General features: G+C 44.1%; 2 protein-coding genes across 2 annotated transcripts; both read left to right on the plus strand.

Moving 5' to 3' along the window:
* The first annotated feature begins 41 nt into the window (after positions 1–41).
* Positions 42–10,833, plus strand: LOC130381554 (sorting nexin-4-like). Its single transcript, XM_056589214.1, has 14 exons — positions 42–217; positions 573–691; positions 3,317–3,455; positions 4,114–4,263; positions 4,480–4,527; positions 4,866–4,921; positions 5,399–5,471; positions 5,689–5,750; positions 6,432–6,497; positions 6,965–7,054; positions 8,083–8,182; positions 8,672–8,817; positions 9,206–9,320; positions 10,149–10,833. Exons 1-14 carry the CDS (start codon positions 92–94, stop codon positions 10,194–10,196), a joined length of 1,338 nt encoding a protein of 445 aa, XP_056445189.1. The 5' UTR covers positions 42–91; the 3' UTR covers positions 10,197–10,833.
* Positions 10,834–11,799: 966 nt separating this feature from the next.
* LOC130380665 (NACHT, LRR and PYD domains-containing protein 3-like) lies at positions 11,800–26,583 on the plus strand. Its single transcript, XM_056587942.1, has 12 exons — positions 11,800–11,971; positions 12,645–12,741; positions 12,857–12,976; positions 14,349–14,462; positions 14,665–14,765; positions 17,259–19,056; positions 19,625–19,798; positions 20,284–20,457; positions 22,352–22,525; positions 23,093–23,266; positions 23,443–23,489; positions 24,301–26,583. Exons 2-12 carry the CDS (start codon positions 12,659–12,661, stop codon positions 24,843–24,845), a joined length of 3,504 nt encoding a protein of 1,167 aa, XP_056443917.1. The 5' UTR covers positions 11,800–11,971; positions 12,645–12,658; the 3' UTR covers positions 24,846–26,583.
* The last annotated feature ends 79 nt before the right edge of the window (positions 26,584–26,662 follow it).

The following is a 26,662-nucleotide window of genomic DNA, read 5'->3' on the forward strand; positions in this document are numbered from 1 at the left end:
GGCCCTTTTATACTATTGAGTCAAAAGGTGACCTTATGTCATGCAGTCGGTCTGCACGCTTTAGACCGGAGGATGTTGCTCACCTCTGCGCATGCGCCGCACCTCACCGACACCGACTGCAGGAAGGATGGCGGAGGAACGCGGAGACCCGTCCGAGCGCACCGGGGGCTCAGATCCGATGGAAGACCCCCTGGAAGAACACCAACACACCACGGTGGTCAGTACAGCGAACTCACACGGGTCTCGCGAGTGTTTTAGATCAGGCCTGATCCCGTTAACGGGCAGGTCGACTGGGAATAAACTGACTGTCGGAACACAGCGTCTGTGGGCGACCGATCCGTAACTATGGGTTGATTTGGTTACACGTCCATACTTTCAAATAGGGATCGACTGAACTGCTCCCGCAATGTATTAATTAGAAACTACAGCGAAATCACAGGCCAACCCTGCTGATATTATTATTATAGGATGTAGTGCTCCGGTCGGCCAATAGATGACGCCAGAGGCCCTCCGTCAGCTGTCCCACCGCTACAGTAAGCGTGTTATTTTTGCGGGGTTGTTTTGGGGTTCAGATGGTCGTGCCCAGCCTGTCCAGCCGACTGGAGGTCAGCGTCGCCGAGACGGAGAAACGCAACGGGAAGAACGCCATGAACATGCAGGAGACCTTCACGGTTTACCTGGTGGAGACACGGTGAGACGGTAACTGTTATCACGACATCACCCCCGGACCGGCAGGACCACTGCCTCTGGTTCCGTTAGGGGGGTCTCTCTGTGTCTGTAAGGGGGGGTCTCTGTGTCCTCATCGTTCTAATATGCAAGGTTATAAAATGCAAAAACACAGAAGGTTTGTATTTGCAGCAGAACTCTGTACTTAAAAAGTCAGCGTACTTAATAAAAAGTAAATGTACTTTATTAGGTGTTAATGTACTTTATAAAAAGTAAATGTACTTCATAACTAGTAAATGTACCTTTGAAGGTGTAAATGCACTCTTTAAATAGTAAATATACTTTCTCAAGAGTGAATGTATTTTCTAAGCCGTAAATGTGCTATAGAAACAGAAAATGTACTTTATAAACAGTAAATTTACTTTTTAAACAGTAAGTGTACTCTATAAAGAGTAAACGTACTATATAAACAGTAAATGTACAATGAAGAGTGAGTGTACTCTATGAACGGTAATTATACTTTATGAACAGTAAGTGTACTCTATAAAGGGAGAGTGTACTTTATGAACAGTGAGTGTACTCTATGAACAGTGAGTGTACTCTATGAACAGTGAGTGTACTCTATGAACAGTGAGTGTACTCTATGAACAGTGAGTGTACTCTATGAACAGTGAGTGTACTCTATAAAGAGAGAGTGTACTCTATGAACAGTGAGTGTACTCTATGAACAGTGAATGTACTCTATAAAGAGAGAGTGTACTCTATGAACAGTGAGTGTACTCAATAAAGAGAGAGTGTACTCTATGAACAGTGAGTGTACTCTATGAACAGTGAGTGTACTCTATGAACAGAGAGTGTACTCTATGAACAGTGAGTGTACTCTATGAACAGTGAGTGTACTCTATGAACAGTGAGTGTACTCTATAGCCGTTTCTCAATTCGCGTACTTGTGCGTGCTCGTGTGCTCGTGGACTCGTGAAACGTCATCAGTCGTTGCCCGAGCACTGTTCCAATTCGAAGCACGCATCAAGCGAGTACTGTCGTAAAACCCGGAAGTGTTCTGGATGCGTGCTCGATATCGCCGTTTCACCGAGCATGCATCGGAGGTGGCTCGTGTGTGCTTGCTCCCGCTATAAATCCCAGGATGCATTTCGCACTCGCAGCAGTACGAGGGCGGACAATATGGAGAAGACGCATAGTTACAACTGTAGCTTAAGTTACTCTTAACTTATATATATATTTATATAATATATAATATAATAATAATATATAAATATATATATGTAAGGTCGTGTGTGTGTATAGCTTATACACATGACAGGACACTCATATCTTTTCAATTGTTATTCATTCAGAATATTTACATACTATTTGAAAATGAAAGAGGCTGGGATTTTGTTTTGTATCATTTGTTTATATTGTTCAGTATATGCCTAAATGAGGCCGTAGCACAGTTAACGGACGAGCAGAGGTGGTGACGTCATCGAGTCCGCTGCTGTTCCAATTGCAGGTACGTACTCGCGTGCTCGCAAGTCTGTGCTTGAAGTACAGACTTGCCAAGTACGTGCTTGCAAGTCATCGAGTCCGTAGTACGCGTGCTACGAATTGAGAAACGGCCTATGAACAGTGAGTGTACTCTATGAACAGTGAGTGTACTCTATGAATAGTGAGTGTACTCTATAAAGAGAGAGTGTACTCTATGAACAGTGAGTGTACTCTATAAACAGTGAGTGTACTCTATGAACAGTGAGTGTGCTCTATAAACAGTGAGTGTACTCTATGAACAGTGAGTGTACTCTATAAACAGTGAGTGTACTCTACAGTGGGTGTACTCTATAAACAGTGAGTGTACTCTATAAAGGGAGAGTGTACTTTATGAACAGTGAGTGTACTCTATGAACAGTGAGTGTACTCTATAAAGGGAGAGTGTACTTTATGAACAGTGAGTGTGCTCTATGAACAGTGAGTGTACTCTATAAAGAGAGAGTGTACTCTATAAACAGTGAGTGTACTCTATGAACAGTGAGTGTACTCTATGAACAGTGAGTGTACTCTATGAACAGTGAGTGTACTCTATGAACAGTGAGTGTACTCTATGAACAGTGAGTGTACTCTATGAATAGTGAGTGTACTCTATAAAGAGAGAGTGTACTCTATGAACAGTGAGTGTACTCTATGAACAGTGAGTGTACTCTATGAACAGTGAGTGTACTCTATGAACAATGAGTGTACTCTATGAACAGTGAGTGTACTCTATGAATAGTGAGTGTACTCTATAAAGAGAGTGTACTCTATGAACAGTGAGTGTACTCTATGAACAGTGAGTGTACTCTATGAACAGTGAGTGTACTCTATGAACAGTGGGTGTACTCAATGAACGGTAAGTGTACTCTATGAACAGTGAGTGTACTCTATAAACAGTGAGTGTACTCTATGAACAGTGAGTGTACTCTATGAACAGTGAGTGTACTCTATGAACAGTGAGTGTACTCTATGAACAGTGAGTGTACTCTATGAACGGTAAGTGTACTCTATGAACAGTGAGTGTACTCTACAGTGGGTGTACTCTATGAACAGTGAGTGTACTCTACAGTGGGTGTACTCTATGAGGGCCCCCCCTCCTAAGTGCTGTCCCCCCGCCGTGTGTCAGGCCCGTGGAGCCCCTGGCCGACGGCCGTCAGCCGGCCCCTGACTCGCTGTGGAGGCGTTACAGTGAGTTTGAGATCCTCAGGAGCTACCTGCTGGTCACCTACCCCGCCGTCGTGGTCTCCCCACTGCCCGAGAAGAGGGTAGGACCCCCAGAACCTCGCCTGTGTGCGTGTGTGCGTGTGTGCGTGTGTGTGTGTGTGTGTGTGTGTGTGTGTGTGTGTGTGTGTGTGTGTGTGTGTGTGTGTGTGTGTGTGTGTGTGTGTGTGTGTGTGTGTGTGTGTGTTAATGTGTGTGTGCGTGTGTTTTCTTTGGGCAGAGTTTGCGTTCAGGTCTGTGTGTGTGTGTTGATGCGCCTGTGTGTGTGTGTGTGTGTGTGTGTGTGTGTGTGTGTGTGTGTGTGTGTGTGTGTGTGTGTGTGTGTGTGTGTGTGTGTGTGTGTGTGTGTGTGTGTGTGTGTGTGTGTGTGTGTGTGTTTTCGTCAGGCAGAGTTTGTGTTCAGGTCTGTGTGTGTGGATGTGTGTGTGTGTTTATGTGTGTGTGTGTGTCTGTGTGTGTGTGTGTCTGTGTGGGTGTGTGTGTGTGTGTGTGTGTGTGTGTGTGTGTGTGTGTGTGTGTGTGTGTGTGTGTGTGTGTGTGTGTGTGTGTGTGTGTGTGTGTGTGTGTGTGTGTCTGTGTTGATGTGTGTGTGTGTGTGTGTGTCTGTGTTGATGTGTGTGTGTGTGTGTGTCTGTGTTGATGTGTGTGTGTGTGTGTTTATGTGTGTGTGTGTTTATGTGTGTGTGTGTGTGTTTTCTCCAGGCAGAGTTTGTGTGGCACAAGTTGTCGGCGGACAACATGGACCCCGACTTCGTGGAGCGCCGACGGGTCGGCTTGGAGAACTTCCTCCAGCGAGTGACATCACATCCTGTCCTCTCCCACGACAGCATCCTGTACCAGTTCCTCACCGAGGTGAGTGACATCACATCCTGTCCTCTCCCACGACAGCATCCTGTACCAGTTCCTCACCGAGGTGAGCGCCACCAGGTCACGACCCGGGTCACATGATGAACCATTAAAGCATTCAAAGGGGGCGTGTCTCTCTCCGTGAGCCATTGCTAGTGAACGATTGATTGACACGTGTACAAAGGAACATGCGATTCACTCTGAGTGTGTTGTCGTTGTCAGGAGCAGGGCTGGAAGGAGGCGGTGTCCGACACCGGGTTCCAGGACAAGGTAACCACGGCGACCATCTTCTTATACAAACTGACTCCCTAGCAACCCTTCTTCACCCTCGTCCTCGGCCTCCATCTGCACCTTTAACGAGTTTGAATGAGATTATTAATTGATGTTTGTTTGAGGTTGGTATTTTCAGAACGTCAGGGTTAGCATTTTAACTAGCTCTTAATTGGTCTCATGTGTGTTTAATTTACTCTAAACTGCTTAAATGTGTGCTTAATTTATTCGCAATTAGTTGAACGTGTTGATTGACTCTTAATTGGTTGAATGTGTGACATTGAGTCTTAATTGATTGAATGTGTTTAATTGAGTCTTAATTGATTCAATGTTTGCAGGCCGACTCCCGACTGCGGGCCTTGAGCGCCACCTTCAGGGTCAGGAATCCTGACAGGTACGTTCCTCCGCCTCTGGGTTCACATTGGATTCACTTCTTTTGTTACCAACATGTCATCCTCCGTGTTACCATTAGAGTTACCAACTGTGCTACAGTAGGGTACCAATGATAACTAGCGGTAGTTAGGTAGCTTAGCGTAGCTAGTGGTAGCTAGGCAAAGCTAGGGGCAGCTAGATGGTAGCTTTTTGTAACTAAGTGTAGCTAGTGGTAGCTAGGCATAGCTAGTGGAAGCTAATTGTACCTTATAAGGTGGTTATAATTAAAAGGTTGCTGGGTTGTACTGAGCTGGTTGCTAGGTTACATGAGGTGGTTGCTAGGTTATATGAGGTGGTTGCTGGGTTACACTGAGGTGGTTGCTAGGTTACACTGAGGTGGTTGCTAGGTTATTCTGATGTGGTTGCTAGGTTACACGGAGGTGGTTGCTAGGTTATACTAGGTTGCTAGCTGGTTACTAAGTGTGTTTCTTGTTGCCAGGCGCTTCGTGGAGATGAAGCACTACAGTGATGAGCTGCAGTCGCACACGTCTCAGCTGCTCCGTGCACGTGCAGTAAGACACGCACGCACGCACGCACGCACGCACGCACGCACGCACGCACGCAAACAAACAAACAAACAAACCGTCGATGCCAGTTGGGATACTGTAACAGGTGTAATCGTCTGTGTGTGTGTGTGTGTGTGTGTGTGTGTGTGTGTGTGTGTGTGTGTGTGTGTGTGTGTGTGTGTGTGTGTGTGTGTGTGTGTGTGTGTGTGTGTGTGTGTTGCAGCGTGTGGCTGACCGTCTATATGGTGTCTACAAGGTCCATGGAAACTACGGCCGAGTCTTCAGGTACCGTTAAAATACACTAAACATTCATATAAATACACTAAACATTCATATAAATACACTAAACATTCATGTAAATACACAAAAAAAAATCATATTAATACACTAAACATTCATATGGCCTTGGGTGCCATGAAAGGCGCCTCTAAATTAAATGTATTATTATTATATAAATAAACTAAACATGCATATAAATACACTAAACATTCATATTAATACACTAAACATTCATAATAATGCACTAAACATTCATAATAATACACTAAACAAATAAGTACACTAAACTTTCATATTAATACACTAAACATTCATAATAATACACTAAACAATCATAATAATACACTAAACTTTCATATTAATACACTAAACATTCATAATAATACACTGAACATTCATATAAATACACTCAACATTCATCAGTAAGTTCAGTTATATATACATTATAAGTTTGTAAAATATAGATGGAAATAGTAACATACTTTGCACATCACAACTCAAATGTCTCACATAGAAGAGATAGTGCAGATTTACCTTGGAGGGTTGACCTTCTGTCATGTATTCAGCTGTGTGTGTGTGTGTGTGTGTGTGTGTGTGTGTGTGTGTGTGTGTGTGTGTGTGTGTGTGTGTGTGTGTGTGTGTGTGTGTGTGTGTGTGTGTGTGTGTGTGTGTGTGTGTGTGTGTCAGTGAGTGGAGTGTCTTAGAGAAACAGATGGGAGATGGTCTGCAAAGCGCAGGACATCACATGGACGCGTGAGTGTATCTAGATCACATATCTCTATTCCTTCTTGCTCTATATCACATATCTCTATACCTTCTAGCTATAGATCACATATCTCTATACCTTCTAGCTCTAGATCACATATCTCTATACTTTCTAGCTCTAGATTGCATATCTCTATACCTTCTAGCTCTAGATCACATATCTCTATACCTTCTAGCTCTAGATCACATATCTCTATACTTTCTAACTCTAGATTGCATATCTCTATACCTTCTAGCTCTAGATCACATATCTCTATACCTTCTAGCTCTAGATCGCATATCTCTATACCTTCTAGCTCTAGATCACATATCTCTATACCTTCTAGCTCTAGATCACATTCTCAATACCTTCTAGTTCTAGATCACAAATCTCTTTGCCTTCTATCTCTAGAGATCTAGATAGCATGCATATGTATAACAGGTATGTCATGTATGTCATCTTTAACATGTGCCAGGTATGCTGCCTCCATCGATGATATTCTGGAGGAGGCCGAACACTATGGGGACCAGCTGAAGGAGTATCTGTTCTATGCTGAGGCTCTACGGTAAGAACCAGCCTCTGGACCTCTAAACCAGCCTCTAGACCTCTAAACCAGCCTCTAAAACATCTAGACCAGCCTCTAGACCAGCCTCTAAAACATCTAGACCAGCCTCTAAAACCTCTAGACCAGCCTCTAGACCTCTAGACCAGCCTCTAGACCAGCCTCTAGACCAGCTTCTAGACCAGCCTCTAGACCTCTGGACCAGCCTTTAGTCCAGCCTCTAGACCAGCCTCTAGACCAGCCTCTAGACCTCTAGACCAGCCTCTAGACCAGCCTCTAGACCAGCCTCTAGACCAGCCTCTAGACCAGCCTCTAGACCTCTAGACCAGCCTCTAGACCAGCCTCTAGACCAGCCTCTAGACCAGCCTCTAGACCTCTAGACCAGCCTCTAGACCAGCCTCTAGACCAGCCTCTAGACCACTAGACCAGCCTCTAGACCTCTAGACCACTAGACCAGCCTCTAGACCTCTACCTGAGTTTCCTAGTGACTCTTTTGGTGTTCGTCTTCTTCAATGTATGCGTGTAAAGGCTGCAATATGCTTACGACGAAATCTAAATGACCGTGTTTACAGAGTATCAGGGTATTATGAGAGTGTGTGTGTGTATCAGAGTATTATGAGAGTGTGTGTGTGTATCAGAGTATTATGAGAGTGTGTGTGTGTATTAGAGTGTTATGAGAGTGGGTGTGTGTTCATCAGAGTATTATGAGAGTGGGTGTGTGTTCATCAGAGTATTATAAGAGTGTGTGTGTGTTTGTGTGTATCAGATACATGCTGTGTGTTGGGTCAGTGCGGTGTGTGTGTCAGTGTGTGTGTATCAGAGTGTTATATGCTGTTTGTGTGTCCTTCAGTGTTGTTTGTGTGTCAGAGTGTCACATGTTGTGTGTGTCTCCTTCAGGGCGGTGTGTGTGTCAGTGTGTGTGTTTCAGAGTGTTACATGCTGTGTGTGTCTCCTTCAGCGCGGTGTGTGTGTCAGTGTGTGTGTCAGTGTGTGTGTGTCAGAGTGTTACATGCTGTGTGTGTCTCCTTCAGCGCGGTGTGTAGGAAACACGAGCTGAGCCAGTACGAGCTGGAGCTGGCCTGCCAGGACCTGCTCTCCAAGAAGCAGCAGAGGGAGGAGCTGGCCACCGGGGTGAGCTCCCATTGGCCCTGAGACAGTCGTTAGGGGAGGAGCTACAGGCCCTGAGACAGTCGTTAGGGGAGGAGCTCCACCAGGCCCTGAGGCGGTCATTAGGGGAGGAGCTCCACGAGGCCCTGAGACGGTCGTTAGGGGAGGAGCTACAGGCCCTGAGACGGTCGTTAGGGGAGGAGCCCCACCAGGCCCTGAGACGGTCGTTAGGGGAGGAGCTACAGGCCCTGAGACAGTCGTTAGGGGAGGAGCTCCACCAGGCCCTGAGACAGTCGTTAGGGGAGGAGCTCCACCAGGCCCTGAGACAGTCGTTAGGGGAGGAGCTAAGTGCGAATAGCGAATTGAAAAACGGACTCATTGAAAATAACCCAATTTAGAAAAGTAAAAAGTTGAATAAAGAGTGATTGAACCGTTTAAAAGATCGGAGACTTCCAACTCCAATGTACAACGGGCGCGGTCCGTGCGCTCTCCCGGGTTCTGTGTCCTCCTCAGAGCGTGAGAACCTTCTCCCTGAAGGGGATGACCAGCAAGCTGTTCGGCCAGGAGGCCCCGGAGCAGAGGGAGGCGCGCCTCCACCTCCTGGAGGAGCAGATCAGCGAGGGGGAGCAGGCGGTGGAGGAGAGGAGGGGCGAGTGCCAGTGAGTCCCCCACTACACACACACACACACACGCACGCACTGACGTACACAAAGACAGACACACACACTGACGTACACAAAGACACACACACACACACACACACACACACACACTGACGTACACAAAGACAGACACACACACACACACACACACACACACACACACACACACACACACACAGACACAGACACAGACACACACACACACACACACACACACACACACTGACGTACACAAAGACACACACACACACACACACACACACACTGACGTACACAAAGACAGACACACACGCACACACAATGACGTGTGTGTGTGTGTGTGTGTGTGTGTGTGTGTGTGTGTGTGTGTGTGTGTGTGTGTGTGTGTGTGTGTGTGTGTGTGCAGGGTGCACGTGGGCGGGGCCTGGGTGGACGTGCAGCGCTTCCGGCAGCAGAAGGACCGGGACATCCGTGAGGCTCTGATTGGCTACGCTCTGATGCAGATCAGCATGTGTAAGAAGGTGAAGACATCCCATCGCACACACACACACACACACACACAGACACAGACACAGACACACACACACACACACACACACACACACACACACACACACACACACACACACACACACACAGAAAGACACACACACACACACACACACACACACACACACACACACACACACACACACACACACACACACAGAAAGACACACACACACACACAGAGAAAGACACACACACACACACACACACACACACACACACACACACAGAAAGACGCGCGCGCGCACACACACACACACACACACACACACACACACGCGCGCGCACACACACACACACACACACACACACACACACACACACACACACACACACACACACACACACACACACACACACACACACACACACACACACACACACACACACAGAGACACACACACATACACATACAGACACACACACACAAGTGCCCCCTATGGGCCAAACTATTTAGAGACCTGCTTACATAAATAAATTAATATAAATGTTGGAAAAACCTGAAACTTTGTGAAGTCAGGGGCTGAGCTACAGGCATTACCAACCCAGATAATAATGACACATAAACACCACCACAATGCTGCTCCACAGATACTGGATACACAATGATGGAGATATCCCCCTATTGGGGATTAATAAAGTTGTTACCTATCTATCAATCTATCTATAGAAAATATGTAACACACACTCTCACTCTCTCTCTCTCTCTCTCTCTCTCTCTCTCTCTCTCTCTCTCTCTCTCTCTCTCTCTCTCTCTCTCTCTCTCTCTCTCTCTCTCTCTCTCTCTCTCTCTCTCTCAGGGAGTACAGATGTGGAGTAACACCAAGGAGTGTTTCCTGAAGATGTAGCTCTCCGCGGCGGCTTCCGGCTCCTCTAGTTAGCTCTTGGAGTCGTTAGCTCCAGATAATAGCATCTTTTAGCTGACAGTGGTGAATACTAAGAGATCGTTAGCTCTTAGCTGTGGATTAACTAGCATATTTAAGCTCCTGAACAATGGATGCTAGCATATTTTAGCTGATAGCTGTCGATGTTTGGAGCCACATTAGCTCCAAACACCCGCACAAACACGCTAGGATTTGAGTTGTGCAGTCGATACGACCCTCAAGGTGGGGATACTAGCGCCTGTTAGCTCTTAGCTGTTGCTAGCTGCAGCCTTTAACTTTAAGATTGGTTGCCTCTTGCTGTTCTTAAAATGCATCTGGGATAATATTTTATTTTCATCATACACTACGACCTTTGACCAGACATAAAGGAAGCGATCCCAGAATGCCAAGGTTACATATTGTTTGATTCTAAAGCACAACCATTTTAGGAAAGATAAGACTTATGGACGTATGGCAAACATATGGAAGAATAGAACTGCATAAACAATGCATCCAAACACACACATGCACAGAAATTGTTTTCTAAAATTTCAGACATATTGTATAGTTGAATGTATTCATATCATTGAATCAAGTTAATTGTGTTGCCGTTGCAAACTGACTTTGCCATGCCAATTCTGAGATGATTATGAATTTATTCTATTGAAGAATTTAATTAAAAAAATTGAAATCTTCCGCCATTCTATGCAATTTTGTTTCATGGTATTGTTACGTGTTCACAGGAAAATAAAAGTAAGACGGCCGATAAAAAGCGACAGTGTTACCAATTACATTTTATTAGGCGACGGACGATGAAAGCACTCACACAGTCAGTGCGTTTACATGACCCTCAAGAAAATCAAATTATTGGGTTAGTCCAACGTTGGTAGTCCAACGTTGGTATTATTATAGTATTATCACATGGTATTATTATAGTATTATCACATGGTATTATTATAGTATTATCACATGGTATTATTATAGTATTATCACATGGTATTATTATAGTATTATCACATGGTATTATTATAGTATTATCACATGGTATTATTATATTATAGTATTATCACATGGTATTTTTATATTATAGTATTATTACAGTATTATCACATTCTATTATTATATTATAGTATATGTTTGTATTATTATATATCTGTATTCTGACTATATTAAGGCAGCCTTTAGTTGGCTCAGTGATGTGTGTGTGCGTGTGACTGATGACACCACTACCTTATAAGGGGGATGTTTCCCTCCTCTCTCTCTTTACCTGACTCTCACGGAGAGCAGCATGTTGTGCACAGTTCTTCAATAAACATTGTCACGAGATTGATGACTGAAGGGATAAACGTCTGAACGTCTGTTCATCCCTTAGAATTATTATTCCGCTGTGCAAGGTAGGCAGAAGGAATAAGCCTACCTGCTAACACTGTGTGTGTGTGTGTGTGTGTGTGTGTGTGTGTTCGTGCGCGTGCGTGCGTGTGTGTGTGTGCGCGCGCGCTTTGTAGCTTTCGATTTCCCAGAAAACACGTGACCCGCGCTGAGAGGTGCGGCTCCTACTCTCTCTGTCAGTCAAACCGCTTCAGCTCGGTTGATCACTTCCTCAACTAAAACTTCTGTCGCAGCGAGGAGCCTTTCTTTCTCCGCTTTGAAAACCTTTCACCTGATTTACTTGATTTATAAACACTTTAATCTCCGTTTCTTCCCTTTAATTTATTCTTGTATAACTTTATACCGTATGGGACGCATTTTAATTAGATAAGGTAAGAAAAGATAAAAGAGAGTTTACTACCGTTTATATCGTCTTTAGGTTACTGGTATATAATAATGAGTTTACTGTAGAGAATACAACGTTAATTCACGTTTCACTGCTTTTCTGACCCGTGTGATGAACTGAACACTGCGTTCAATATTTATGTGGTATGTGTTCGTAGCGACAGGCCAGACTGTTGCTGGACTGTACCACTTTCACAGGGGGGTTCCTGTGGGTCTAACCACAGCTTGGGCCATAGAGGGAAAGAAAGAGACTCGTTGGTCATAAGAGGATACCCTATCGATGTGTTGAACTTCACCAGTTGATTTATGGGATCTGTGGTTCAGTAAAGTGACAGAATTCAGACTTTGTTCCAATAGAGAAATTATTCAAACGTTCTTTACTTAAATTTTACAACAATGCATTTTTTAAGTCTTTTGTATATATTTTTCGTGTTAAGCACAGTTACAGTCTCCAAGGTGTTTAATTCTCATCTCTCAGTTCTCATCTGCTGTACACATCTGTACTGTAGTGAGGGCAGTGTGGTTATGTTGTGGGGTTCATGCTGACGGCCTATGACGTCCATAATGCTTTAGTGTGACGCAGTCACAATGATCTCTCTCAATAAACAGCTAAGGTTCAGAAGGCAAATGAAGTGATGGATGAGTTGTGTCTGTGTCCAGGTCTCCAGTCTACTATGGATGAGGAGAGAGAGGAGGGGGGTCCTACCTCTAAGACCACTCTGTCTGGGGAACATGGCCGCCGGAGCCAAGCTAAGAGGTAAGAAGAGGATCTCTCTGTCTGTGACTGTTGTCCATCTCAGAGCTCAGCAGTGATACATCATGACTCCATCATTAGTCTGAGTAACAGCTGTGTGTGTGTGTGTGTGTTGAAGCCCAGAGCAGCAGCAGCAGAGAGCAGACTCCCCTGGACCCAGCTGTGTCTCCATGAAGAGCGACTGGTCTATGGATCATCCTCCTGTCTTTAAAGATGGACGGCCCTCCAGAGACGAGAGGTAGGAGTTTGAAACAGACTGGCTCAAAACTAATCCAACTGTTTCCTAAAAATAAGTGTGCATGTGTTGAAGCCCAGAGCAGCAGCAGAGAGCAGACTCCCCTGGACCCAGCAATCGTATGAATTAAATTAATATTAAGACGACTTGTAGCAGACTTTACAGTTTAATTTTAAAGGTTCAATGTCTTTTAAACGGCCCATTCATTGAATCAGCTTGAATTTATCTTTGGAGGTGAAGATATTTGTTGAAACAAATTATCCGTGAAGAACAACACAGGTCTGGGTAGAAATGCAGTAACTGACTGCTCTATTTTCTATGTTAGCTAAACACATTGTGAATCAACACTCTATGCACAGTAGGGCTCTGACTTTTGCCCAAAAATCCTATTCGAAGTATGTTTGTTTATTAATATTAATATTCGAATATATTCGAATATTTATTAATAATATTTTGACCATTAAATTCCTTCAGTAAGACCTGGATTGGGCTTCGCGAGGTTTGTTTACCTCGTTGCTATGGTTACCGGTCTTGCGTGTTCCAACGGTTTATTAGGTTTCTAATAAATCGCTGTCTAATCAATACTTCATTCAATAGGTGCGTTTCCATCCCCCTGATTTTATGCGAACTTTGAAGTATCGAATCAGTAAACGGTGATGGAAACACCAAAATCCTCTAATTCGCAAAAAGGTTTATCCGCTCACTTGAGGTGGTTTTTGAGAAATGCGAAAGAGAGTAAATTCGCAAAATGGGAGCTGGAAACACACTTTCGAAACAGCTGTGACGTAGCGAACTTTGAACACACAGGACTGACAGTCTTTCCGATATCCACATAACGACCGGCCATAGCAACCCTGCCGACGTCAACGTGTAACATCATCGCCCTATTCCGCTACAACCACTTGATGGAAACGCACCTAATTAAAATTACTTTTTTGCGAACTCTCTAAAGATTCGCATCACCTTTTAGATGGAAACGCAGCTACTGCCTCTTCCGTGGTCATTATATTATGAATAGACTGCGTCGGGTTCTCCGACGTCTCTCCCTCTTGGCCCATAACAGGTTCCAATATTAAGGGTTGCCTAATATTCGTTCGAATTTTGATTTATTTTTTGATATTCAAATTATATTCGAATAACGAAGTTCGGAGTCAAAGCCCTAGAACACAGTTTGAAGGGTACTTAGTGTGTTTTTATGTCAACATGTTAGTGCTTAAATACCATAATAACTTCATTTTTCAGCTCCCCTTTTTTAAAAAATCATAGAAATATTATTGAAATGGAAAGTCATGAGTAGTAATTGGGTAGTCCTGCAATAAATGATGATGAAACGATATCCACAAATCCTAACTTCCAGATGGTGTTTGTTTTTCAGAAGGAGGCAGCAGAGAGCAGACTCCCCTGGACCCAGCTGTGTCTCCATGAAGAGTGACTGGTCTATGGATCTACCTGCTAACTTTAAAGATGGACGCCCCTCCAGAGAGGAGAGGTAGGAGTTTCAAACAAACGATAAAAGAGACAAGTTAGTTGTTATCAGACTCTACTGATACTGATGTTTACAAGTCAGGAAAAATGTGTGTGTGTGTGTGTGTGTGTGTGTGTGTGTGTGTGTGTGTGTGTGTGTGTGTGTGTGTGTGTGTGTGTGTGTGTGTGTGTGTGTGTGTGTGTGTGTGTGTGTGTGTTCTCCACAGACACCAGGAGAGGTCAAAGGTTACCAGTGCTCAGTCTGTACAGCAGCATCAAACAGAGCTGGAGATGAACCAGGAGGAACTGGCCGACACACTGTGGGGCAGTAAGAGACTCTTACTTTGAAAACAGAGGACACTATTATTTTGAAGGGCAGAAGAGACTCTTACTTTGAAGACAGGTGTTTCGGCAGCTTGTCCTACCTTCTTTAAAGACGCCGCGCGAGCCCAGGCGAGGGGGTATTTCAGACACACGATCCAGTTCAAACAATCATAATCTAATTACAACGAAAATACGATCTCTTGTCCTTCTAACTATAACAAAAAATATATTTTCCAAGGTGTACACAGGTTTCAGTGTAAATGTAAACGAAAAGGTTATATTCCAGCGTGTATCTTTGTACATAATTCACATCGGCAATTCTTATTCGTGTTCGTATTCTAGTTTGTATTTGTGGTCAAAACATGTCTCCCGACCGTGGCTGGTGTTTCCCTAATGCGGTCCCCTAACTGGCCTCACATCCTGTCTACCTACATTGAGTTCCAGGAGGCATCTCAAACCAACAAAGTGCCAGCAGTGGGAGGTCATTTCCAATAAAGTAAAACTAAGAATAAATTGGCCCTAACAACAAGAGAAATTCTAATTTTAGAAAAATAATATGACACTCTTATGTGTTATTTTCAGACTAATTGTCTTTTAACTTCATTGTGGAGATATCTTTCCTCTCGGGGGTTTAATGGTTTGATCCCGATACAGTATTTAGGGTTATTGTGGTGTTATCAGGTCAAATGGTTTGATCCAGATATCTAGGGTTATTGTGGGGGTACCAGGTTAAATGGTTTAGTCCAGATATGTAGGGTTATTGTGGGGGTATAAGGTTAAATGGTTTGATCCAGATATGTAGGGTTATTGTGGTGTTATCAGGTCAAATGGTTTGATCCAGATATGTAGGGTTATTGTGGGGTTATCAGGTCAAATGGTTTGATCCAGATATGTAGCGTTATTGTGGGGGTATAAGGTTAATTGGTTTGATCCAGATATGTAGGGTTATTGTGGTGTTATCAGGTCAAATGGTTTGATCCAGATATGTAGCGTTATTGTGGGGGTATAAGGTTAAATGGTTTGATCCAGATATGAAGGGTTATTGTGGGGGTATCAGGTTAAATGGTTTAGTCCAGATGTGAAGGGTTATTGTGGGGTTATCAGGTTAAATGGTTTAGTCCAGATATGTAGGGTTATTGTGGGGGTATCATGTTAAATGGTTTAGTTCAGATATGAAGGGTTATTGTGGGGGTATCAGGTTAAATGGTTTAGTCCAGATATGTAGGGGTATCAGGTTAAATGGTTTAGTCCAGATATGTAGGGGTATCAGGTTAAATGGTTTGGAGAGGAGCGGAGGAGAGAGGAGAGGAAAGGAGAGGAGTGGAGAGGAGGGAGAGAGGAGGGGAGGGGAGAGGAGGAGGAGAGGAGAGGAGGAGGAGGAGAGGAGGAGAGGGGAGGAGAGGAGAGGAGAGGAGGAGAGAGGAGGAGAGGAGGAGAGTGGTAACCGAGAAATAGTCCGCCAAAGATGTTGACGTTGCTTAGCAACCGGACAAACTCGATAAGTTACCGGACGACTTGCAGAGTGATAAGAAAAACAAAAAAAATCCACTTTCCTTGACAGCGGTCTAGTTTGGTGTGCATAATAGTACAAACGGACCAATTGCTAACTACTACAGCTGCTGATGCCATCTCTCTCAGTTAAAAAGTAGCCGCACCCACCCCGAACCCATCGGAATGAGTGTATACATGTCGATTACAGCAGACTACACCACCTCTTCTATTCCGCATGGAATTCTATTCCGATCAGAGAATTGTATTCCAGTTTAGACGTATATATGAAAAAAAATTATACAGATTGAGCTGTTCTTCCACTTCTAATCGATCAGAAGTGTCCTTGTAAACGCGGCTATGTGGCGGAGCTATTGCGTGTGTGTGTGTGTGTGTGTGTGTGTGTGTGTGTGTGTGTGTGTGTGTGTGTGTGTGTGTGTGTGTGTGTGTGTGTGTGTGTGTGTGTGTGTGTGTGTGTGTGTGTGCGTGTGTGTGCGCCTGAACATCCTCACGCTCTGGCGTCAACGGAAATCAATGAGAGCAACTGAAAACTATGCCGTTAAGAAACTCAAACTGTGATTCTGAAAAAAGTATAAAAGCTATCAAAATTTAGTTTTGATATTATTGAAGATTGAAGTGTGCAGATTTGTTCAACGGTTTGACTGAAGGTAAACGGTTGAAAATTGAATTAGTTACAGGTTGACCAGACGGCTTCTATGAAACCAACTGAAAGTAGTAGAAAGGAGTCGATGCATTCAGCGTTACATGAAATGGTGATATTGACGACTATCGACGATCTCTAGGGGGCGCAATCGGATGATGAAAGTTTAGAGACAATCGCCCAACCCTAAACTGTACCGTGCAGTCCTTGTCACGACCAGATTCTCCGACCACAAGTAATGAAGCCACTAAATATCATAAAGTTGATCATTTAACAGGAAATATTGACCTGGTTCCACTGATGTCACCATCCACTAACTAATGACTTCTGTTTTTCTTCCTCATTTAGAATCTGCTGCTGTAGAGTGCCAAACTAAATTCAAGTCTCGTTTGAAGAAGAAGTTGTGGAGTTTGGATGAGGGAATCACACAACGAGAGCAAAGACCTCTGAATGAGATCTACACAGAGCTCTTCATCACAGAGAGAGGCAGTGGAGAGGTCAACCAGGAACATGAGGTCAGACTGATTGAAACAGCTTCCAGGAAACCAGTCAAGGAGGAAACACCAATCAAATGTGGAAACATTTTTAAACCCTTACCTGGACAAGATAAACCAGATAAACCAATCAGGACAATAATGACAACTGGAGTGGCGGGCATTGGTAAAACCGTCTTAACACAAAAGTTCACTCTGGACTGGGCTGAAGGCAAAGCCAACCATGACATAAACTTCACATTTCTCCTCACTTTCAGAGAGCTTAATTTACTGAAAGAGAAAGAGTTTAGCTTGGTAGGACTTGTTCATCACTTCTTTATTGAGACCAAAGAAGCAGAAATCTGCAGATTCCACCGGTACCAAGTTGTCTTCATCTTAGATGGTCTGGATGAGGGTCGACTTCCTCTCGACTTCCAGAACAACCAGACCTGGACTGATGTCACAGAGTCCACCTCTGTGGACGTGCTGCTGACAAACCTCATTGGGGGCAACCTGCTTCCCTCTGCTCGCATCTGGATAACCACACGCCCTGCGGCAGCCAATCAGATCCCTGCTGAGTGTGTTGACAGGGTGACGGAGGTGAGGGGGTTCACCGACCCACAGAAGGAGGAGTACTTCAGGAAGAGATTCAGAGACGAGACGCTGGCCAACACAATCATTTCCCACGTCAAGAAATCACGAAGCCTCCACATCATGTGTCACATCCCAGTCTTCTGTTGGATCACTGCTACAGTTCTGGAGGACATCTTAAAGAGATCCCAGATAGAAGAGATGCCCAAGACCGTGACTCAGATGTACAGCTACTTCCTTTGGGTTCAGTCGATACAGGGGGACAGGAAGTATCATGGGAGAGCTGAAACAGATCCACACTGGAGTTCAGAGAGCAGGGAGATCATCGTTTCTTTGGGAAAACTGGCTTTTAACCAGCTGGAGAAAGGCAACCTGATCTTCTACGAGGAAGACCTGGCAGACTGTGGCATCGACATCAAAGAAGCCTCAGTGTACTCAGGAGTGTTCACCCAGATCTTTAAAGAGGAGTTTGGGCTGTGCCAGGCCAGGGTGTTCTGCTTTGTCCATCTGAGCCTCCAGGAGTTTCTGGCTGCTCTTTATGTCTTTCTGTTCTTCATCGACACTGGTATCAATCTGCTCTCAGGAAAACGACCCACCTATGGGGAAGATAAACTCCTCCTCCTCTACCAGAGTGCTGTGGACAAGGCCTTACAGAGTGAGAACGGACAACTGGACTTGTTCCTCCGCTTCCTCCTTGGCCTCTCTCTGGAGACCAATCAGATTGTCCTACGAGGTCTGCTGGGACCGACAGGAACTAGCTCACTGACCAATACAAAAACAGTGTCTTACACCAAGGAGAAGATAAAAGGCAATCTATCTTCAGAGAGAAGCATCAATCTGTTCCACTGTCTGAATGAGCTGAACGACCGTTCTCTAGTGATGGAGATCGAACACTACCTGAAACTACTGAAATCAGGAAGCCTCTCCAGAAAATCTCTCTCTTCTGCTCAACTGTCAGCTCTGGCCTTCATCCTACTGACATCAGAAGAGGAGCTGGACGTGTTTGACCTGAAGAAATACTCTGATTCAGAGGAGGGTCTTCTGAGGCTGCTGCCAGTGGTCAAAGCCTCCAAAACATCTCTGTAGGTTCACTCGTAACAGGAATTAAGATACACACTACACGATATACATAAAACTAAAATATAAGGTTAATATAATATGCAAAAGATCTCTGTAAATTCATAACAACATGTTTTACTATTCTACTCACAACAGAATAAAGTTAAGTTAAGTTATAGAATGATATACAAAACATCTCTGTAGGTGTCCCGTTAACGTGTATTACAGTACACATAAGAGAATATTCAGAACAATAGAACATAGAAGTAGTTTTCATTTACAATTATAATTTACAATTAGGGCATTTAGCAGACGCTTTTATCCAAAGCGACTTACATCGTTTAATACACACATTTAAAAACATTTTCATTTGTTTAATACAATGACAAGAGTGGTGACCCCTTTTTAATTTCACTGTATGGAAAACGTTATTTTTGCAAACATGTGACCAATAAAAAAAATCTTTGTCTTCATTTTTTAAGATCCAGGTTATTTATATTATTTATCATTTCATGTATTTAAAAAAACTGGTTATAATTCTCCTATAATTGAATTACAGTTCCTAACAGGTTGTGTTTATTTTGTGTGAAGGCTCAATGGCTGTCACCTGTCAGAGAGATGCTGTGAAGCTCTGGCCTCAGTTCTCAGCTCAGACTCCTCTAGTCTGAGAGAGCTGGAGCTGAGTTCCAATGATCTGCAGGATTCAGGATTGAATCTGCTCTCTGCTGGACTGGGGAGTCCACACTGTACACTGGAAACTCTCAGGTCAGTTTTACTCAATGGTCAAACAATAACACCAAAAGGTTCAATATCAGAAGACATTCAACAGATTTACATCCAGAAAGTTTAGGTCATAAATACATTGTTTTCATAAGAATAACTCAACATATTTATATTTTTGTTGGCATGACAGTTTAGGTACACATTATATTCTTAGTTTGTTAATGATGGTATAATGTGTATGTTGCATAAGATTATTATTCTGATTATCATGTAGTCAGACGGTAAAGTGCGCTTTAGAGTTGTTTAATAAAGTTTAATAACAACCTATTAATAAAACTGTATGTTTAAGTGAAGTATAATGATAATTTTTGCTTGATAATTTAACATCTGTGTGAAATCTTTGTCTTGATATTTAATGATCCAGGTTATTCAAATTATTTATTATTTCATGTATTTAAAAAAACTCGTTATAATTCTCCTATAATTTAATCACAGTTCCTAACAGGTTGTGTTTATTTTGTGTGCAGGCTCAATGGCTGTGATCTGTCAGAGAGATGCTGTGAAGCTCTTGCCTCAGTTCTCAGCTCAGACTCCTCTAGTCTGAGAGAGCTGGAGCTGAGCTTCAATGATCTGCAGGATTCAGGAGTGAAGCTGCTCTCTGCTGGACTGGGGAGTCCACACTGTACACTGGAAACTCTCAGGTCAGTTTTAATCAATGTGCAGATACACCACAATCCATATCAGAGAACAGTTATATTACTCAGCTGATAACTCAGTGCCTGTGGTGACCACATTAATGACTTTGGTATCATAGAAATACTACATCTTGTTGTTGAGGTGGATATAGTTATCGATCCACGCGCTTGCACATTTTTTATTATAAAAACAAACATGAACACAAAAATATAACGATAGTGTCTCCCGCGTACGGGACGGTGATAGTTGAGAGCAGGGTGAAATACAGGGGGTCTTGGGAGGGTCTGAGACCTCTAGTTGGACCCTTAAGACCCCCTCAAAGCCTCAACAGAAACATATTGGAAGGTCTATCAAAATAAATATTTGAAACTTGCAATTGTCAAACAAAATGTATTTTCAAAGCTTAATATGTCCCGTATTCATTATTCAAACGACAAAACATTTATTCACAAATATGAATTGGTTCCAGAATAACATTGTCATATTGCTAAACCAGGCTGAAGAGATAACTCGCTATTTTAAACATTTGTAACCTTGTTCATTACGTTTGGTTATATTGATGATATTTGGGTTCAACCAATAGGATTGGTTGATATCGAGTCTTCGGGGTCATCTGGGGAAGGGTGAGAGGTCAGGAGTGAGCGGGAAAAAGGAGAGAGGGAAGAGACAAAGGAGGAGAGTACTTTATTCTCTGTAGAGATCGCCCCGCTAAATGATGTTTAAACATTTACTTCTTAGTTGTTTGACGGTTAAAGGAGTACGGGACAGAGAGTATGTGCGTGGGCGTGTTGGAAGATCTTGGGAGGGTCTGAGACCTCTAGTTGGACCCTTAAGACCCCCTCAAAGCCTCAACAGCAACATTTTGGAGGGTCTATCCAAATAAATATTTGAAACTTGCCATTGTCAAACAAAATGTATTTTCAAAGGAATTTCAAAGGACAAAGGAGGAGAGTACTTTATTCTCTGTAGAGATCGCCCCGCTAAATGATGTTTAGACATTTACTTCCCAGTTGTTTGACGGTGAAAGGAGTACGGGACAGAGAGTATGTGGGGATGATTTTATTCGTGTTTCTGTTTGTGTCGGGATGTTTTGGATGGAAACCGTAGTCTCCTCCACTCCCTATAATGGTACCGGGACTTTTTCTTGCACGCGTTAAGAGCGAAGAGTATATTGTGTTGCCACACTGAGCCCATACAGGCCTGCAACGTTTATGATGGCATGTCACCCACAAATGCTGTCTTTGCTCTCTTTGTGTTTTCCTGCTCGCTCTGATATTTTTCTTCTCTCAACACAATGAACGTAATATTGGATAAATCTTCTCATACAAAACATCTAGATGCACCGATATCATGTATTACAATACAATACACAATATACTACAATAAATGTAACATTTATATACAAATTGCTTTACAAACCTGTCGTTTTCTTTTAGAAAAGGTCATCGAATCAGGGTGGCTTTTAACTCACTTTATTTGGTACATCCAGAAAGGTTAGGTCATAAATACATTTTTTTCATAAGAATAACTCAACATATTTATATTTCTGTTGGCATGACAGTTTAGGTACACATTATATTCTTAGTTTGTTAATGATGGTATAATGTGTATGTTGCATAAGATTATTATTCTGTTTATCATGTAGTCAGACAGTAAAGTGTGGTTTAGAGTTGTTAAATAAAGTTGAATAACAACTTATTAATACAACTGTATGTTTAAGTGAAGTATAATGATAATTTTTGTTTGATAATTTTAACATCCGTGTGAATTCTTTGTCTTGATATTTTAAGAACCAGGTTATTCATATTATTTATTATTTCATGTATTTAAAAAAACTCGTTATAATTCTCCTATAATTTAATTACAGTTCCTAACAGGTTGAGTTTATTTTGTGTGAAGGCTCAATGGCTGTCATCTGTCAGAGAGATGCTGTGAAGCTCTGGCCTCAGTTCTCAGCTCCAACTCCTCTAGTCTGAGAGAGCTGGACCTGAGTACTAATGATCTGCAGGATTCAGGAGTGAAGCTGCTCTCTGCTGGACTGGGGAGTCCACACTGTGCACTGGAAACTCTCAGGTCAGTTGTCAGCCTCTTCTTCAAACTGGTTATTCTAGATTCCAGTAAGTGCCTCTCCTGCCTGATGCATTTCTGTTGCTCTTTTCCCTTCTGACAAACACTCCCTGGTTCTACACAATGTTAGAACCTGTGAAGAAGCGTTCTTAGTGTACCAAATACAGCGGACTTCTCTTGACTCTTACTGAACAATATCTCATTGAGGTGTAGCTATTGAGAAATGGGCATTTGTTTTAGATCCTGTTTCACATCCAAGTGAAAGGAACTTCTGCTGTCTGTGATGATGTCATCTCCCCACTTCCTCTTCCTGTTCTCAGACTCTCAGGGTGACACAGCTTTGTCTCCATGAAGTATCAATGAAGCTGATCATTCCAAATGGAATGAATACAGTTAAAAAATGTGGTTACTTTAGTACAAACTGCTCTCAACCAGATACAATAAATGGTGTGTGTGTGTGTGTGTGTGTGTGTGTGTGTGTGTGTGTGTGTGTGTGTGTGTGTGTGTGTGTGTGTGTGTGTGTGTGTGTGTGTGTGTGTGTGTGTGTGTGTGTGTGTGTGTGTGTGTGTATAGCTTGTCTGGCTGCCTGGTCACACAGGAAGGCTGTGCTTCTCTGGCCTCAGCTCTGAGCTCCAACCCCTCCCATCTGAGAGAGCTGGACCTGAGCTACAATCACCCAGGAGACTCTGGAGCTGCGCTGCTCTCTGCTGGACTGGAGGATCCACGCTGGAGACTGGACACTCTCAGGTATGGAGAGGACAGCTCACCACTCAGGGACAAAGTCTCCTACCAGGATTCAAGCTGCTGCTAGATGAAGTGGTTTGAAGAGGCAGCTGTCACTCATGTTGTGTAGAACGTGATGAGACAGCAGATGATGAAGGTGAATGTTTCAACATGCTGCTCTCACTGTGTTTTCCCCCCAGTGTGGAGCACGGTGGAGTGTGGAGGCTGAAACCAGCTCTAAAGAAGTGTAAGTGACTGTTTGATTCATCACAAAACACACTCACTATTGAGATGGAAAGTCCATCCACACAGCAGGAGGTGATGTCCGTCATTCACTTGTGGACTTGTGTATACGTTTGTGTAGCTATGATTCCCTGTGTTGGTGTATGTCTAGTATGTTTGTTATAGGTGCGTGTACGTATGTGTACATGTCTATATATAGTATGTATGAACCAGTTCTATGGTATCAACAGTTAGTTTCCAGCCTGTATGTGAGCTCAGCTGGTTCAGTCTGTTGTTTACACAGGTGGATTTCAATGGATGTGTATCGGAACATTTCAAAGTCTAATATCTTGAAAAGTATGTTGATTATGGCTTAAATATTCCATAGGAGCAATGAGCTCATCATTCTGAACGTTTTGATGCATAATATGTGTACGTCGCGTAAATATTACGGTAGTAGATTTAGTTTATCCATTTTTCTAGGCTTCAATGTTTGAATGGGACAGCCACTCACACACACATGGGATTTACATTTAAGTTTCACTTGAATGATCTTACCTTTGTTCACAAATATTTCTAAAGCTGATGATGATGATGATGAAGAAGAATGGTTCAGCAACTCATCATGTCCCGGTCCCGGTTCGGGTCCGGGTCTATAATGAAACAACAATGTAACTATAACATCACATGACCCCCCCCCCCCCCCCCCATGTCATGCTCAGGAGAACAGAACAAGTGATGATGAAGATGAGGATGATGATGATGATGATGATGATGATGTTGATGATGATGATGAAGAATGGTTCAGCAGCTCATCATGTCTGGTTCTCCCTCAGATGCCTGTGACCTCACACTGGACCCCAACACGGCCCACAGACGACTCTCTCTGTCTGAGGACAACAGGAAGGTGACGCGGGTTAGAGTGGACCAGTCGTATCCGGATCACCCAGACAGATTTGTCTCCCTGCCCCAGGTGTTGGGTAGAGAGGCTCTGACTGGCCGCTGTTACTGGGAGGTAGAGAGGGAAGGAGGGGTTAATATAGGAGTGACATACAGAGGAATCAAAAGGAGAGGAGGGGGTGGTGACTGCGGGCTTGGAGGGAACAACAAGTCCTGGAGTCTTAATTGTTATGATGGTCGTTACATTGCCCGGTACAACGGTAGAGGACCAGCCCTCCCTCCCCCCCCCGCTGGCTCCACCAGAGTAGGAGTGTATCTGGACCGGCCTGCTGGCTCTCTGTCCTTCTACAGAGTGTCCCCAGGTGGAGGAGGGTCCTCAGACACACTGACACACCTCCACACCTTCTGCTCCTCCTTCACCCAGGAGGACCTCCTCCCGGGGCTCTGGGTATGGGGGCTGGGGAGCAGCGTCTCTGTGTAAGTTATAGACAAACACAGGACCTCCTCCCGGGGGTCTGGTTAGGGGGGCCGGGGGACAGCGTCTCTGTGATCCCTCAGCCGTTCCCTCTGGGTAGGGGTCCTCACTGAGGCCCTCCTGGGGTCCTAGGGGGGGTTAGGAGGTGGCTCAGCGTCTTAGGACCTCCTCCCAGGGGTGTTGATATGGACCCCCTTAGGGCCCTCAGGGACCCCCGGGGGTCGGCTTCTCAGTGTCTCTGTGTCAGTTATTCAATTCAATTCAATTCAATTCAATTCAATTTTATTTGTATAGCCCTTAATCACCATTACAGTCTCAAAGGGCTTAACAGGCCAAATATTTGTGACACCCCCCTTTACCCATGCCCCCACACGGGCAAGAAAAAACTCCCTTGAATCAGCAAGGAAGAAATCTTGAGAAGAAACGCAGTGTAGGGGATCCCTTCTTCCAGGGATGGTCAGGAGTGCAATGGGTGCCACAAATGGCATACAGGTAAATACATGTACATCATATTAAAATGGTGATGGGGTTCTGGCCGGTTATCCATGAGGAGAGTCCAGGCATTGACACACACACGCACACATGGAGGGTGCGTGAGGGGGGGTTATTGCCACAATGGCATTGTTACAGCCCCTTGGGTCCCAGCAGCTCTCTGAGGGGTCCTGCCCCCTGACCTGGACCCAGTCTCCAGTCCCAGGTCTCTGAGGGGTCCTGCCCCCTGACCTGGACCCAGTATTCAGTCCCAGGTCTCTAAGGGGTCCTGACCTGGACCCAGTCTCCAGTCCCAGCTCTCTAAGGGGTCCTGACCTGGACCCAGTCTCCAGTCCCAGGTCTCTGAGGGGTCCTGACCTGGACCCAGTCTTCAGTCCCAGGTTTCTAAGGGGTCCTGACCTGGACCCAGTCTCAGCTCTCTAAGGGGTCCTGCCCCCTGACCCGGGCCCAGTCTTCAGTCCCAGGTCTCTAAGGGGTCCTGACCTGGACCCAGTCTTCAGTCCCAGGTCTCTAAGGGGTCCTGACCTGGACCCAGTCTTCAGTCCCAGGTCTCTGAGGGGTCCTGACCTGGGCCCACTCTCCAGTCCCCCGCTGGCTCTTCCTCAACTCACTGGTGTCTTGGGGTACAATAAGCTCCGACCTCTGGAGACATTTCCTCCAACACGTCACAACACACAACAGTGGAGTCTTCATCACCTCTTCATCAGTGTGTGGAGGGAGGATATTACCACACACACAACAGTGGAGTCTTCATCACCTCTTCATCAGTGTGTGGAGGGAGGATATTACCACACACACAACAGTGGAGTCTTCATCACCTCTTCATCAGTGTGTGGAGGGAGGATATTAGGATAAAGTAAATTATTAACTAATATCACACTGAATAACTAAAATCTATGACTAGGTGCCAATTCCATTGTATCGCGCGCGTGTGTGTGTGCGCACGCGCGCACACTTATACTCACCTATTTGAATGGCATTCAAACGGCCGATAAAAAGCGACAGTGTTACCCCTTACGTTTTATTAGACGATGGACGATAAAAAGTGACAGTGTTACCCCTTAGGTTTTATTAGACGACGGACGGTAAAAAGCGACAGTGTTGCCCCTTATGTTTTATTAGAGGATGTTGATAGTCTAGTGGCTGGCTTAGCCGTCTCCTGGTATATAGGTAAAAGTGTGATTCCTAATGTACAAAATGTAGATAATAATGTGAACAATAAAGTATGTCACGATCAATTTGTTTTATTTATTGTCCGTAACCTTGGACATATGCTCTAATGATCATAAACAATACCTTTATTGCAGATATAACATCAAACAGCTTTATCT

Source organism: Gadus chalcogrammus, chromosome 4 (genome assembly GCF_026213295.1).
Source record: "Gadus chalcogrammus isolate NIFS_2021 chromosome 4, NIFS_Gcha_1.0, whole genome shotgun sequence".
Lineage (NCBI taxonomy): Eukaryota > Metazoa > Chordata > Actinopteri > Gadiformes > Gadidae > Gadus > Gadus chalcogrammus.

Excerpts from the sequence above, each read along its gene's own strand:
- LOC130381554 (XM_056589214.1), top strand. The coding sequence starts at position 92 with ATGCGCCGCACCTCACCGACACCGACTGCAGGAAGGATGGCGGAGGAA. Across the intron at positions 4,922-5,398 it reads AGGGTCAGGAATCCTGACAG|GCGCTTCGTGGAGATGAAGC; the intron begins GTACGTTCCTCC and ends TCTTGTTGCCAG. Across the intron at positions 9,321-10,148 it reads AGATCAGCATGTGTAAGAAG|GGAGTACAGATGTGGAGTAA; the intron begins GTGAAGACATCC and ends TCTCTCTCTCAG.
- LOC130380665 (XM_056587942.1), top strand. The coding sequence starts at position 12,659 with ATGGATGAGGAGAGAGAGGAGGGGGGTCCTACCTCTAAGACCACTCTG. Across the intron at positions 12,977-14,348 it reads CGGCCCTCCAGAGACGAGAG|AAGGAGGCAGCAGAGAGCAG; the intron begins GTAGGAGTTTGA and ends TTTGTTTTTCAG. Across the intron at positions 23,267-23,442 it reads TGGAGACTGGACACTCTCAG|TGTGGAGCACGGTGGAGTGT; the intron begins GTATGGAGAGGA and ends TTTTCCCCCCAG.